We start from the raw sequence: 14,002 nt of genomic DNA on the forward strand, positions 1-14,002 counted from the left end.
CAATGGCTAAAAAATACATTGTATGGGTTAAAATTATCGATTTTTCTTTTATGCCAAAAATCATTAGGATATTGAGTAAAGGTTATGTTCTTAAAAAGAGACCTAATTTAAACAGCATTAACTATTTTAATAATTATGTCTTAAATCTTAAAAAAAAAAAAAAAAGAAAGAAAGAAAATCTTTTTGCGACTTTGATTGTCGTCAGAGCTTAAAAACACTAGCCTGCGCCTTTAAATTGTCCGGCTGTTGTCATAGCAACCAGAGGGCCTATGAGTTTTGCGACAGACCGTGTTCCGTATCGCAGCACATCTTCAGCAGATGAATGCAGCATAAACGCATGTGAGTATTATTTACTTATTCCATATATAATCACATTTGATGTGCATGTAATATGAGATGCGCGTGAGGAGAGGTGAATGATAATGTGTTCTGCGTGTTGAACAGCTTTACATGTAGCCTTGCGTTTGTAAAATGACCATAAGATAAAATATAGGCCGATTTCTGCATGTTTTCATAAAAACGTTAATTCTCATTTAATTATTTTAACACTTAAGCCTTAAAAAAACGTATTACTATGGATTTTGGACACAATATCATTGTATTCTCTTAAGTAACGTTACTTTGCTATAAATACATGGTATGATAATAACCATGTAAATAAATGTTTTCGTGTAATACAATGTATTTTTGGAATAGGCTACTGTGGAAATATCATTGTTTATGAATATGGTATTACCATCAGATCCCATCACTGTACCATGGTACTGCCATAATACCTTTTGCAAAGGATTTAGCAATGCACTCTGTGAGAATGCTACAAAATTAAACATGGTTTCTAGCATATTTACAGCACTTTTATTATTATCATTGACTTTTTTGTAATAGCCGATGCTTATCCAAGTATCTGGAGAGAAGGTTGTCTGATGGCCTGTATGATAGTACAGTTTAACGGCAGAAACTGAGATGCATGCAATTGTAGAAGTCTCTTTCCTTGCGATGTAGTTAGATCTGCTAAAAGAAAATTGATGTAAAATAAGCAGGGCATAAAATGTACAATTTAAATGCAAAGTAAGTCGCTTTGAATAAAAGCCATCTGTCAAATGCATAAATGTAAATTAATAGATCTATTAATCCTAAATTACAATTATGTACACATTGTCATCTGTCTGCATGCTTTAAATAATATAATTTACTGACCAATGGGTTCAGATTCAAGAATATGTTCTTAACTTGGCCAATTAACCAATAAGAAACATGGCAACAGTACTTAGTACCAATACCATACTGAAAAAAGTAAGTACATTTGTATTTTTAAACCACATTGTAGAAGAGCTGTATTCTTATAAAATCAGAGAATATCAGTGTTTTCAGTGGAGTTGGTTTAATAAGGAATTTAGTGTCTCTGGATCTGTCTCATTTGTTCACTGTCTTACCATTCAGCAAAAAAAAATAAAAATAAATGTGTCTAACGTCATCATATCTTTCCATTTTTTTAAATGCATACTGTATATGGGCCATTCTACAGAATTGGTGCAAACTGCTGTCGCACAACCAGAAAATACATTTAAAAAGCATTATACGTTTAAATCTTAGATGTTTATTAAGTTCCTTCTATTATCTATTAAAACAAAATATTAAGCTTAATATATATAAAATCATCATTTATTGGGTACTTTCAATTGGGAGGTGGTTGTCCTGAAGCCTAACCCCTAAATTTCAACTAATGAAAATGATATTGAAATAATTTTTGCATTTTTTTTTTTCCATCTTTTAGATTCTTTTAAAACGTGAAGTTCAAAAGAATTTCATATTTTCTTTGTAAATTATGAAACGTAAAGTTAAAAAACTAAACCCATAAACTCTCACTAAACTCTCATAGGTGTGAGTAGATAGGTCTCATCATTTTGAGTTAAATGTGTTCAAAAGTCTGAAAAATCTTTGTGTAACTTTAAGGAAAGTCACTAGCGAACACCTTTTTTCTACAGTTAAACACATTTTTTGTGAGTTATTTTATAACATTCAGTTTTTATATGTGTACAACTGTTCAGAACTGTGCTAATTATCATCTTTGAGCTAGCTTCAAAAGTATCTAAAATTGTCACTACCGAAACAGTCACTACTGAAACATTTGGTGGAGTTTCGGTAGTGACATTTTTGTTTTTGGGTGTTATCCCATAGAAATGTCACTACTGTAACAGTCATGAACTAAACATGTCGTCATTGTTTTGGTAGTGACGAAAGGGAACACATAATCCTCATATTTAGGTCAGATAAACAATTTTAATACAGTTGTGCAATTTTTTTAGTGTTTTAGTATGTGAGTAGAAAATTCTGTAATGTGATGTGGTTGCTACCAAAACATTACTGTCAGTACCGAAAATGTGCTGTCATGACCGAAACATGGCATCCAATAAAGTATACTGAACATTGAAATCAGTATGATTTAACTTTTGCCTTTTGCAAAGAAAAACTATATTCAAAATGCAAGAAATCTCATAAGTTACACTTGAAATATTGTTACAAAATGTGTAAAAAAAAAAAACTTGGATACACTTAAAAATAAAGGTGCTTAAATCTTTAAGCAATGTCATAGAAGAACCATTTTTGGTTCCACAAAGAACCATTCAGTCAAAGGTTCTTTAAAGAACCATCTCTGTCTTATCTTTTTATAATCTAAAGAGCCTTCTTTCACACAAAGAACCTTTTGTGAAACAGAAAGGTTCTTCAGATGTCTTTATGGAACCATTTAGACAGAAAAGGTTCTTCTATGGCATCGTAAAGCACCTTTATTTTTAAGAGTGTATTATACGATTTGCATAACAGATACATTTTTCAAGACGTTTCCAACTCTGACTTTGGACAACCATAAATACTCATATTAGCCCAATGGAAGATATATTTGTCTCTAACTAATTATAGTTATTATTATTTTTCTCCAGTGTTTCATTGAAATGGAAATGCCCAGTGGGTGAGCGCCAGAACACTTTGTCATGGGAACATCCCGTTTACATCCTTCTGCGTTTTAGTTAGCAGCAGGTGATCCTGTTATGCAACATGCAGCCCTGGAGTTACTGGAAGAGTCCTGTGAGTGGGCCTTCCTGAATCCAGGGGGTTTTCAAGCCCACCCATGCCTGTCATTCCCATCCCACGGAGGGTTCGCTCCTTCCATGGCCCTCACACTACCTGCATGCACTCCGCCTGTGGCCCGGCACGCACCGCCCAACTCGTACGCACCAAATACAACAACTTTGACCTGTACCTGAAGTCTCGATGGATGTATAGTTTTGTCCGATTCCTTCTCTACTTTGGCTGCAGTCTTTTTACCTCCCTCCTCTGGGTGGCGCTGTCTGCACTCTTCTGCCTGCAGTACATCAGCGTGCGGATTTTCCTTCGCCTTCAGTACAAGCTGTCCGTCATTCTCCTGCTGCTGGGCCACCGCCGGCTAGACTTCGGCATCCTCAATGATCTGTTTATATACAGCATGCATGTTACAATGTTTCTGATCGGAGGCCTGGGATGGTGTTTCATGGTCTTTGTAGATATGTGAAGGTTGGACTGGATAAATGATCACTGTGTTGAAAGACATGTTTTTTGAGCATGCAACTTTTACAAATTGTGACAACTGAAGTGTGAAATACTTCTAAAAAAGCTGAAATCATTTTCCACCCTTTGCATCTCATTCCAGTGTGAGAGAATTTTTTGAGTGTGCATGTTTTTTCTTTTTTTTTTAGGTTAACACTGTGCATAGGAGAATATGGTTTCCATTTTGTTTTTAATGTCAGTAAACCAATGTTTCACACATTTGTAGATCTGCATATGCCTTGATTTAATGCTTATGCTTGCTTTTGAAAGGTGGTCTTTATCACGGTACTTCTTCCTTCCCTTCTCACAGAGAAATATCCTTCACTAATGGCCTCTCTCAGCTTATATGCGGCGGTCAGACCAGATTATTTGTATGGTGCCAATCAGAGCATAAGTCTGATGTCCCATGTTGCATTAGTGTGGTGTTATTGGCGCCAGCCCGGCATGAAAGTGAAGTGAGTGAGTACAATCTCCTATTGTTTGAGGATCAAACATCATATGCCTCATACTTGGCCAAGCACGCTCTTTTGTTCTGAAACTGAACGGACACCAGTGACATTTCAGACAAGCCATTGTACAGCTCAACCCAGAAGGGTCAATGCCCTGATGAACTGACACATGTACAGCCGCCAAATGACTGGAGTATCACCTGTGTCAAATGGCCGAACTCTCTTGGAGGGGACACATATCTACTAGTGCAGACATGCTTCAATGGTTGTTGTGGTGTAGCACAGTTCAATAACATCTCAGGAACAGCATTAAAACACTATGAATAAAAATGGTGTAAATCTCATTGATGTGTGCAATTATTATTTCTGTGTATAATAAATGTGTCCCAGACAGCTGTGTCCTAATTTTATTTCAAGGAGATGTACTTGGATATTCTGTGTTTCTGACCAGTATGGGATTTTGTGACATTATTTAGCAAGCCTGTAACCACCTAAATCTATTTTAAAAAGCATATGTCTTATCTAGCGAAACGATGTCTTTTTCGAAGCAAATTGACAATTTATATACTTTTTAACCAAATGCTCATCTTGTCTAGTCTCTGCCATGCGCATGCGTACAGTTAGGGTATGTCGAATAAAATCTCATTTTATCCTCCAACTTTAAAATCGTCTTACATCTCTGTTTTACCTTTTTTTTTAAAGGGCGTTTGACCTTCTTTGCATGTTTACTTTGTAAACACTGGGTCGGTACTTCTGCAGCGATGTAGGGCGATTTTGATGTTGGAGGAGAAAACGAGATGGGAGTTTTTCGTACAAACTGCCTTGAACCGGAATAAACAGAGTTCACAGAGATATAGACGAGCCTTTGAGGTTAAAAAGTATATAAATTGTCAGTTTGTTTAAAAAAAAATGAACGATTGTTTCGCTAGATAAGATCCTTCTTCCTCGGCTGGGATCGTTTAGAGTCATTTGAAGCTGCATTTAAACTGCATTTTGGACGGTCAAACTTGGGGACACTATTGAAGAGAAATCTCGAAATGTTTACCTCAAGAAACAAAATTTCTTATGCACTGAAGAAAGAAAGACATCTTGGATGATAAGGGGGTGAGTAAATTATCTGTAAATGTTTGTTCTGGAACTGAACTAATCCTTTAATCAAGGTCTTTGGGATCACTAGAAAGTTTCAGGCAGGTGAGTTTGATCAAGGTTAAAACTAAATTCTGCAGGAAAATGGATCTCGCAGGCCAGAGATGAGAACCCCAGAACTAGAGAGTCCAGACAATTGTACTGCAGTGTTTTTTTCCAGATTGAGTGGAAAACCTAGGATTCGTTGACAAAAGTAGGTTTTTCACATTTCCTCAATTATTTAAAGAATGGTTTGATTGACAGCAGTGGTTCTAGAGCCAAAATTGTCTGGAATGAGGAGTTCTTTCATATGATACAAATACTGTGTGTACGTGTAAAAAAAACATGCAATGTACAACCATTTATGCCCTTGAAAAATGCAATATTGCCAAATGAGTATAGCCATTTTTATGTTCTTTTTTCCCCCTCTTATAGAGCCACCAAGTGGCCAAGCTCTGTGATTTTTGTCCTGCAACCTCAGATTGAGCTCTTACATGAGTGTTCTGAGTTTGGCAAAGAGATCTCATTCTGTTCAAGAGTTATAGGCATTTTACTAAAAGTGGCCCTGCCTCTTTCGAGCATTTTGGCACCCCTTTTTCGCCCTCCAGAGAATCTTTCTGCAAAAAAAATAAAATAAAATAAAAATACCTGAAAGGCTCACGTTCAAATCTGGCATGTGTTTTGTCTGGCATGAGCCAATGATTCCAACGACATAAGACACTTGAGCCTGTGACTGACAGTTTATGAGTTATGAGTGATTTCGTACTTTTGTATCGTTCTAGCGTTCTACCATCCCTCCAAGTTTCGAGTCCCTACAACTTACGGTTTGGTCTGCACAATCAGTTTTACATGGAGATTGCTGATAACTACAATAGGGTTTCAGAGCTACACGCTTGAACCCCAAATAAACACTTTATTTGGGGTTATTTTACATAATGTTGGCTTGAAATCCACAAAAACTGTGCTGATATATGACCATAACACAGTCTTAGAAGTATATTAGGTAGGAGTGTCCCAAAGGCCCTCTTGGGTGCAAAACTACTTTCTTATGCTAACAGGTCAGGATTTGTCATTACTAGTTCAAAAACTAGTTTAGAATTAGATATGGATTAGGTTGTTTCTGAGAAGTACCTAGAGCAGGGGTGCCCAACCCTGTTCATGGAGATCTACTTTCCTGCAGAGTTCAATTCCAACCCTGATCAAACATACCTGTCTGTAATTATCAAGTGCTCCTTCAGATCTTAATTAGTTGGTTCAGTTGTGTTTGATCAGGGTTGGAGCTGAAATCTGCAGGAAGGTAGATCTCCAGGAACAGGGTTGGGCACCCCTGTCCTAGAGTAACGTTTGTGAATAAATCAGAAATTTTTAACAAGTTGGTTCAGTGAATGATTCAATGACTCATTAAGACTTTCAATTGCCGTAACTTACTGGTGTAACAATCTTCTGAAAGCAAAACCGAAAAATCTGACTAATGCACAGTCTGACAGTGTCTGGAAAGGCAAACAAGACAAGCAAAGTGATACAAATAGTGAAAAGTCCTTGTGCTGTTGGTGTCCTATTCAAGGACTGAAAGAAACGGCTGTTTAAAAATAAATATTATATAATTAATCTGTCTGGCCGATATGTCAGTGTGTACCGGAAAGGCGTCTGTGACAAAGTCAGTTTAAAGGGAAAGAAGGTGGCAGAGTCCAAGCAGCCATGGCTATGCATTGAAAGGGGTTGGTAGTGGGTGCAGAGAAACAGTGAACACATAGACAGGGGGGTGTCCATCCTGCTCCAGAATGGGCCAGCGACCTACAAATTTCAACCTGCTCCAATACACCACGCTGGAAGTTTCTAGTGATTCTGAAGACCTTGCTAAACTGGTTCAGGTATGTATAATTAAGGTTAGAGCTAAACTCGGTGGCCCTCTAGGATCAGTATTGGACATTCTTGTAATAAGGTAAGCTAAGAACAGCAATACCTTGATAGCCAGAGCAAGCATGAACTGATTCTAATGAGTCTTCTGATGCCCTAAATGACCTGTCCAAGGAATATTGCGAACCAAGTGGCATACTCGAGGTTGACATTGTCAGGTGAGCACTGAGGACCCAAGACCGAGCAGAATCAGGTGAATAACTCTTTATAGAAAATAACAATAAAAAAGAATCAAACTGTCAGACAACTAAGGACCGGTCAAGGGTCAGAACCAGGTAAGCAGTCTGAAAAGGGCAGACAGGTAAGCAAAGTCCCGGGGTGAAAGTTGGAGGTGTAGAAGCAGGCAGAGGATCCAGACACTGGGTAGGACAATTAGAGTACTAACTGGCAAGAAGACTAAGCAGGATTGGGACGAAAACTAGCAACAAAACTTGCATTAGGACAGGAAAAGACACGGCAAGACTAGACAAGGCTATAGGCATAGCTTCAGGCAAGTTAAGCACTGACAAGAACAATTTCTAGAACTAGGCAAGGGATAAACAGGATTGGCACCAAGTTATATCATGCAAATATTAACAAATTATTGTTGGGAAAGTATAGATGGTGTTTCTGCACCATCCAGTCCAGTAAAATATTTCTGTAATGTCAGGTGAAGCTGAAAACTTAAGAAGCACTTCAAGAGTGTCAGATCTGTAGAAGTACTGGTGAAGAAGTTTCAAGAATATCCAGTCCATCACTAATTACTTGCATTTTCTTGTTGTTTGTGACTACAGTGCTACAATTGTTTTAGTGGCATGAGTAGGTGCTGGACATGACATGTACTTTGTAAAGTGGTCATGAATGCTGGGAATGACAAAATTTTCACATGCCCTTCATGATGGAAAACTCAGGGGATGCATGTGTTGCATGACTCAGCACAATAGTGGCCTCTGGAATTTTGTTTATTCTGTCACCCCTCTACCATTCTTATTCAGTGCGCCACAGACCACTGACAAAAGAGTACATGATTAAAATAAACATTATAATTACTTTTTTCTTCTTCCTTTTTTCAAACTTGCTAATTTGGAAAAGCTCTAGCAGTGTCAATCTGGAAAAACCTTCCATACTCTTCCAGAATTTAGTGAAAGGCTGCCTCTCCCCCTATCTATCACCATCACCCTGTCCCTTAATCGCCACCCTTGACCAGGCTCCCGACGGGAGTGGGCGTGTGAGAGAGGAGGGGCGCCAAATCAGCCAGGTCTGGCAGTGTTATGAGGCACACCTGACTTGAATGAAGCCTCATCACTGCCGCTGTTGAAATGCCGGGCACGCCTCTCCTCAGGGGACCGGTCTCTTCCCCGTGCATGCATACTGGTCTTCCCGTGGGTCCAGGAAGGGAGCTTTGAGGGAACCAGCGCTGCCAAAGCGACGAGCTACCAGACCCACGGTCCAGACGAGTACTGCACCCAGGATGCCAGGCCGGTAATTCCCCCAAGAAGTGCCATGGGCCAAGGAAGGACAAGGCCGCCGGACTCCACTCCTTACATGGTTCCACAAAGAACCATTCAGTCAAAGGTTCTTAAAAAAGAACCATCTCTTTCTTATCTTTTCATTATCTGAAGAACCTTTTGTGAAACAGTAAGGTTCTTCAGATGTTGAAGGTTCTTTATGGAACCATTTAGACAAAAAAGGTTCTTCTATGGCATCATGAAGTACCTTTATTTTTAAGAGTGTACACTAGGGCAGGTTTTCTCAACTCTGGCCCTCAATTTCCACTTTCGAGAGCTTGAGAAGGTCACCTCAATGTGACTTTGTGTTGTAGAGGGTCTTTCTGTGTTCTCTCCCAATACACCAAACTGTTCAATTCAGAGTATCCAACCTATTTGGAGATTCTAGGTGAGGCCCTAGAAGTGGTACCAACTAGGGAGTCCATACAACTGCTGGGACTTCACCGGCCATGTTGCTAATGACATAGAAACCTAGAGGAGAATGATTAGGTGGAATGGCCTGTCTGATATGAACCAGAGCAGTGCTCTGTTAATGGACTTTTGTGCTGCTTCTGAGTTGACCTCGTTGGGCACCATGTTCAAATGACAAGAGAGGCTGCCAGACAGACCTGGCAAACCCAAACAGATTGTGAGGGTAGAATGGGAATGTTTGATGGAGGCTACTGTCCAGAAGATCTTTAACTCCAACCTATGGTGGAGTTATTCCCTCATTCCAAGAGAGGTATGAGTGGCCCTGTTTAAGGCCAGCATTGTAAAAGTGGCTGGTGTCTGTTGAAAAAAAGGACTGCAGAAGCAGTAGTTTGCCAAAGAGAAGGACGAATTACTTACTTGCAAAAGAGTTTATATACAGTGGTACTGATTAAAATGGGTTATATATATATATATTATCGTATAACCCTGAGTTGGTTCAACTAGCTTGGTTGTGCAGCATCCCTCTTTAAAAACAGGGATCAATAGCTGCTATAAAAGGTTTGGCTGTGGCTTCTGTCACCAGTCTAATCGCTATAATTGTTCACACTGAGACGACTACCAACTAGTCTAAGCAAGCCATTCTTTGAAGTAGTATTTTTGTGTGGTAATGACAAGCTGAAAGCCTTATCCTGCTTATTAAACAGATTATACATTACACATTATCCTTCTTATTACACTTTAAAAACATGGATATGAGATATTGATTTGAGAGTAAAATATTATTTTGTGAAAAATAGAGATTGTGGAATGATACAAGACATAAAGCTAGCAAAGCTATGTAAGCAGTAAGTTGGTTGTCTGGGACAACAGTCAGGGCTGCTAATGGGTTAAAGTCCCCATGAAATGATGTTTTTTGGCTTTTAGTGTGAATATGTTAGCCTTAAGATTATCTATAAGCTAGTATACACTCCAAAAACAATGACAAAATTTGCATTTACAAGATAACAGCATTCAAATCTTACAGTCTCTAGCTTCCGCCAATATGGATTAACGATTTTGATGACATCACCCTGCACTTCAGCTTCTCATCCAACTTTCTGTCCAATCAAATACTCTCTAGAATCCGAAGTGTCCAGACCACAAAACTTATCACTTTTTTCAACGTGGAAGTAAGCCATATGAGTGAGACTACCTGCTATAGGGAAATAACGAGAAGAACAACAACATGGACAAAATGGTCCACACCATTGTGTCTTAATGTGTTCTGTCTCTCTGGGGTTTTTCACATCCCTGGGTTATTGTTCTAAACCCCACTTTTAACCTCAGCTAAAAGTACATTTCACATTTGTGATTCAGAAGCAGAGTTAGCACCACTATTTACCTTTGGTTAAGAAACCCCGCTCTGGAGTTAGCACTGCTTTTGTTACAGCTAGATGTGTGGTAACAGATACCCAATCGCGTGCCACATATTCACATGCTTTGGACAGTCATCATGAAAACACAGCGTGCTTTTTGTTTGGAGTTTGAGGGGAAAATGTCAAATGGTGATGGAAAACAGGTAATTTGGAATAAAGAGGAGACTTTAAGAGTTTTCTTCAACCCTTATATTCCACCGAAAAGTCCATAAAGGAAAAAATTGATAGTACAGTATGCAGTAACATGAAAATGTGCTAAAGCCTTTAGAACTAGGTTGCATGCTGTGTTTATCCAGTCAATGACACTGATACTAATATGCAAATACAGTGCCTTGCGAAAGTATTCATACCCCTTAATTTTTTCCATGTTTTGTTATGTTGCTGCCTTATGTTAAACTGTTTTAAATTACTTTCTTTCCACAAATCAATCTACACTACATACACCATAATGCCAAAGCGAAAAACCTAAATTATTCCATTGCATAAGTATTCATACCCTTCTCTGAGACAGTTGAAATTTAGCTTAGGAGCCTTCATATTGCTTGTAGATGTAACCAGTCTTCGAGTGAAGTTAACCTGCGGCAAATGCAATTGAATGGATGTGATTTGGGAAGGCATACATGTCTTAATAAGAGATCTAACAGCTGAAAATGCATATCAGAGCAAAAACCAAGCCCTGAGGTAAAAAAAACTGCCTGTAGAGCTCAGAGACAGGACTGCATCAAGCCACACATGTGGGGAATAGTTCAGAAAAAATTCTGCTGCATTGAAGGTTCACAAACCCACAACTCTCCTAGAGCTGGCCTCCTGGCAAAAACTGAGCAATTGATAGAGGAGAGCCTTGGCTAGAGTGGTGACAAACCTGATGGTCACTCTAGTTGAGCTCCATGATCATATATGCAGATGAGAGAAACTTACAGAAGGACAAACATCACTGCAACACTCCACTGATCTGGGCCTTATGGTGGTATTTGCAAACAAAAAACCTATAGGACCCTCAGACTGTAAAAAAAAAACAAGATTCTCTGGTCTGATGAACCTCAATTTCAAGCATCATGTTTGAAGAAAACCAGGAACTGCTTATCACCTGCAGAGTAGCATCCCAACAGTAAAGTGTGGTGGTAGCAGCCTCATGCTGTGGGGCTGTTTTTCAGCAACAGGGACTGAAGGACTTGTCAGAGTAGAAGAAAAGCTCAGTGCACTAAACTTATGAGATAGCCTTAAGGAAAACCCAGTCCAGAGCATTCAGAACCTCAAACTGGGCAGAAGGTTCACCTTCCAACAGGACAATGACCCTAAGCACACAGCAAGAGTGGCTTATAGACAACATTGTGAATGTCCTTAAATGGCCCAGCCACATACAGGGCTTGAATCCAGTCAAACATTTCTGGAGAAACCTGAAAATGTCTGCCAGACCACATGCAAGCTGAAAGAGCTAAAGAGATGAGGTTGAAGAATGACAGATAACTGCCAAATGTTGATGTACAAATCTTGTTGCACATTTCCAAAAAGACTTGAGGCTATAAAGGTGCTTCAATTAAGTACTGGGTTAAGGGTGTAAATACTTATGCAATGTACTTATTCCAGTTTTTATTTGTAATAAATTGATGAAGCTGTGACGATTCTGTTTTGATGTGTAAAAAAAGTAATACAAAACAGTTTTACATAAGGCAGCAGCAACATAAAATGTGAAAAACGAAAGGGGTGTGAATACTTTCGCACGGTATGCAAATACTGTATGGAAATAAGAATGTTAAAAACATTACTTTGTGATCGTAAATACCCATTATTGTTAACCCATGGTATTGTAAACAATTTACCCAGGGTTTAGGATTACTCAGGGTTAACTATTTCAAGTGTGAAAAGCTTTTCTGTGTTGCTCTGAATATTTCATGTCAATTTATTTTTTTGTATTCCCTGTTGAAAAAAAAAAAACAGCTAAAACCAGCCTAGGCTGGTTGGCTGGTCTTAGCTGGTTTAAGTTGTAAGTAGCTGGTTTTAGCTGGTGGTCTCCCAGAAAGTGTCCAAAACCCCTCTAAAACCATCCTGCTGACCAGCTATGACCAGCTAAAACCAGGCTGTTTGACCAGCCTAGGCTGGTTTTACCTGTTTTTTTTTTCAGCAGGGTTTGCAAACTCTCCATAATAAAATGAGAGTAAAAGTACAGTCAGACTGTTACTTTCACGAAATAAATTAATGTAAAGTAATCTTCTTTAGTAATTAATAATAACCCAGATTATTTTGCAATAATACCTGATTGCCTGTACGTTGTCCTTTCCATAAGTACTTAAACATAATAAAGTTTGAGGAATAAATGTTTAAACGGCTTGCCATAATTGTTCATTTGATATGTACTGTACGGGACGGTCCGACTGTGTCTTTAAAAACTCCTGAAAGCGTTCGAGAATGATGTCAGACTGAACGCGAAATCACTTCCTGAACTGAGAGAGAGAGAGAAAGAGAGCGAGAGAGACTCAGACAGAGGCAGATGGAGAGAGCGCTGGCGTTGTAGGGAGAGAGCAGTGGAGGTGAGGAGGGTCTGGCTGAACACGGACCCCGCTGGAAACTTCACATCCACAGAAATACGCCGCTACAGAGCGTCGCGCTCTTATATGGAGGAGAAACTCTCTGGGTAAATATATGACACGCAGCGTGCTTGAGTCTTGATGGCAGGACTGCATGACGCATATGGGGCCATATTTTATTTCCTACTTCATATATTTCTATGATTCCGAGTCACTGATGGAGATTAGATTTCAGTGCGGCGGGTAATGTCACATACTCAGAACTGAAACTTGGGTTTGTTTTGACCTCGTGAGCGTTAAGGTCTCATATTGAAGACATTTGTTTTGGCTAATGAAAGTTGTTAAAAAAAAAATAAAAGTGTGGCACTGAAGGAATGCAGGTGGATTCGGTGGAATGTGTTTTTTGCTAGCAGACCGTGAGAACGTGCGCGCGCCAGTGTTTGAGTTCATTAGTGTTCTAATGCAGAAAGATGAAGATGATAGTCACTGCAGATAAACAGTTACAACTCACTTTACTTTTGCAAAACTGCCTAAGGTCTGTCAAGTACTGTTTATTTATTTATTTATTTATTTTTGGACATGCCAACATTGGTACCATGGTGTGACATTGTTTACCTGAAAATGCTACATGTTTATGAGCTGTGATATTCTTGAAGGACCTTGAAAACAAATATTATATAGAAAGATCAATGTTTATTTTTCACACAGTCACACAGCTGTAAATCACATTTGATTTGCTTTTTTACTCTGAGAGCATGTGCTGATGATCTCCAGTTGCAACTTTTTTTATAAATGAAGTTCATTGTAGCATGAATCCTCAGCAGTTGATTTGTTTATTGAAACCGGATGTCATTTTTAACTCTGAAACCACATGAACGGAGACACGGGCGCACACTCCATGAGATAAACTGACTAACGGTTTGAGACGGATTGATATGGCATGTTCGATCTGCAGTGTGTTCAGACAGGTCTGGGGTTGATCTTTAGTTTCGATTGAGTGAGTGTTTGTTGCTTTAAGATTATTCAGACGATGACTAAATAGGAGAAAGGAAGTTTGGTCAGAGGAGAGAGTGTATAGCCACATGGAGTGT

The 14,002-nt window shown here is 39.0% G+C and overlaps 2 protein-coding genes across 2 annotated transcripts in view; both read left to right on the forward strand.

Annotated features, from left to right (window-relative positions):
- The first annotated feature begins 270 nt into the window (after nucleotides 1-270).
- On the forward strand, nucleotides 271-4,375 carry tmem250 (transmembrane protein 250). The gene is made up of 2 exons (XM_073841263.1): nucleotides 271-339; nucleotides 2,940-4,375. Exon 2 carries the CDS (start codon nucleotides 3,128-3,130, stop codon nucleotides 3,545-3,547), a length of 420 nt encoding a protein of 139 aa, XP_073697364.1. The 5' UTR covers nucleotides 271-339; nucleotides 2,940-3,127; the 3' UTR covers nucleotides 3,548-4,375.
- Nucleotides 4,376-12,869: 8,494 nt separating this feature from the next.
- nacc2 (NACC family member 2) overlaps nucleotides 12,870-14,002 on the forward strand; it is a 51,473-nt gene continuing 50,340 nt past the window's right edge. Inside the window, exon 1 of the mRNA XM_073840679.1 lies at nucleotides 12,870-13,018. The gene's annotated coding sequence lies outside the window, so the exon portion shown is untranslated. The remainder of the gene's footprint in view (nucleotides 13,019-14,002) is intronic.

Source organism: Garra rufa, chromosome 5 (assembly GCF_049309525.1).
Source record: "Garra rufa chromosome 5, GarRuf1.0, whole genome shotgun sequence".
NCBI classification, from domain to species: domain Eukaryota; kingdom Metazoa; phylum Chordata; class Actinopteri; order Cypriniformes; family Cyprinidae; genus Garra; species Garra rufa.

Bases quoted from the DNA above. Each gene is read 5' to 3' on its own strand.
- tmem250 (XM_073841263.1), top strand. From the start codon at position 3,128: ATGCCTGTCATTCCCATCCCACGGAGGGTTCGCTCCTTCCATGGCCCT.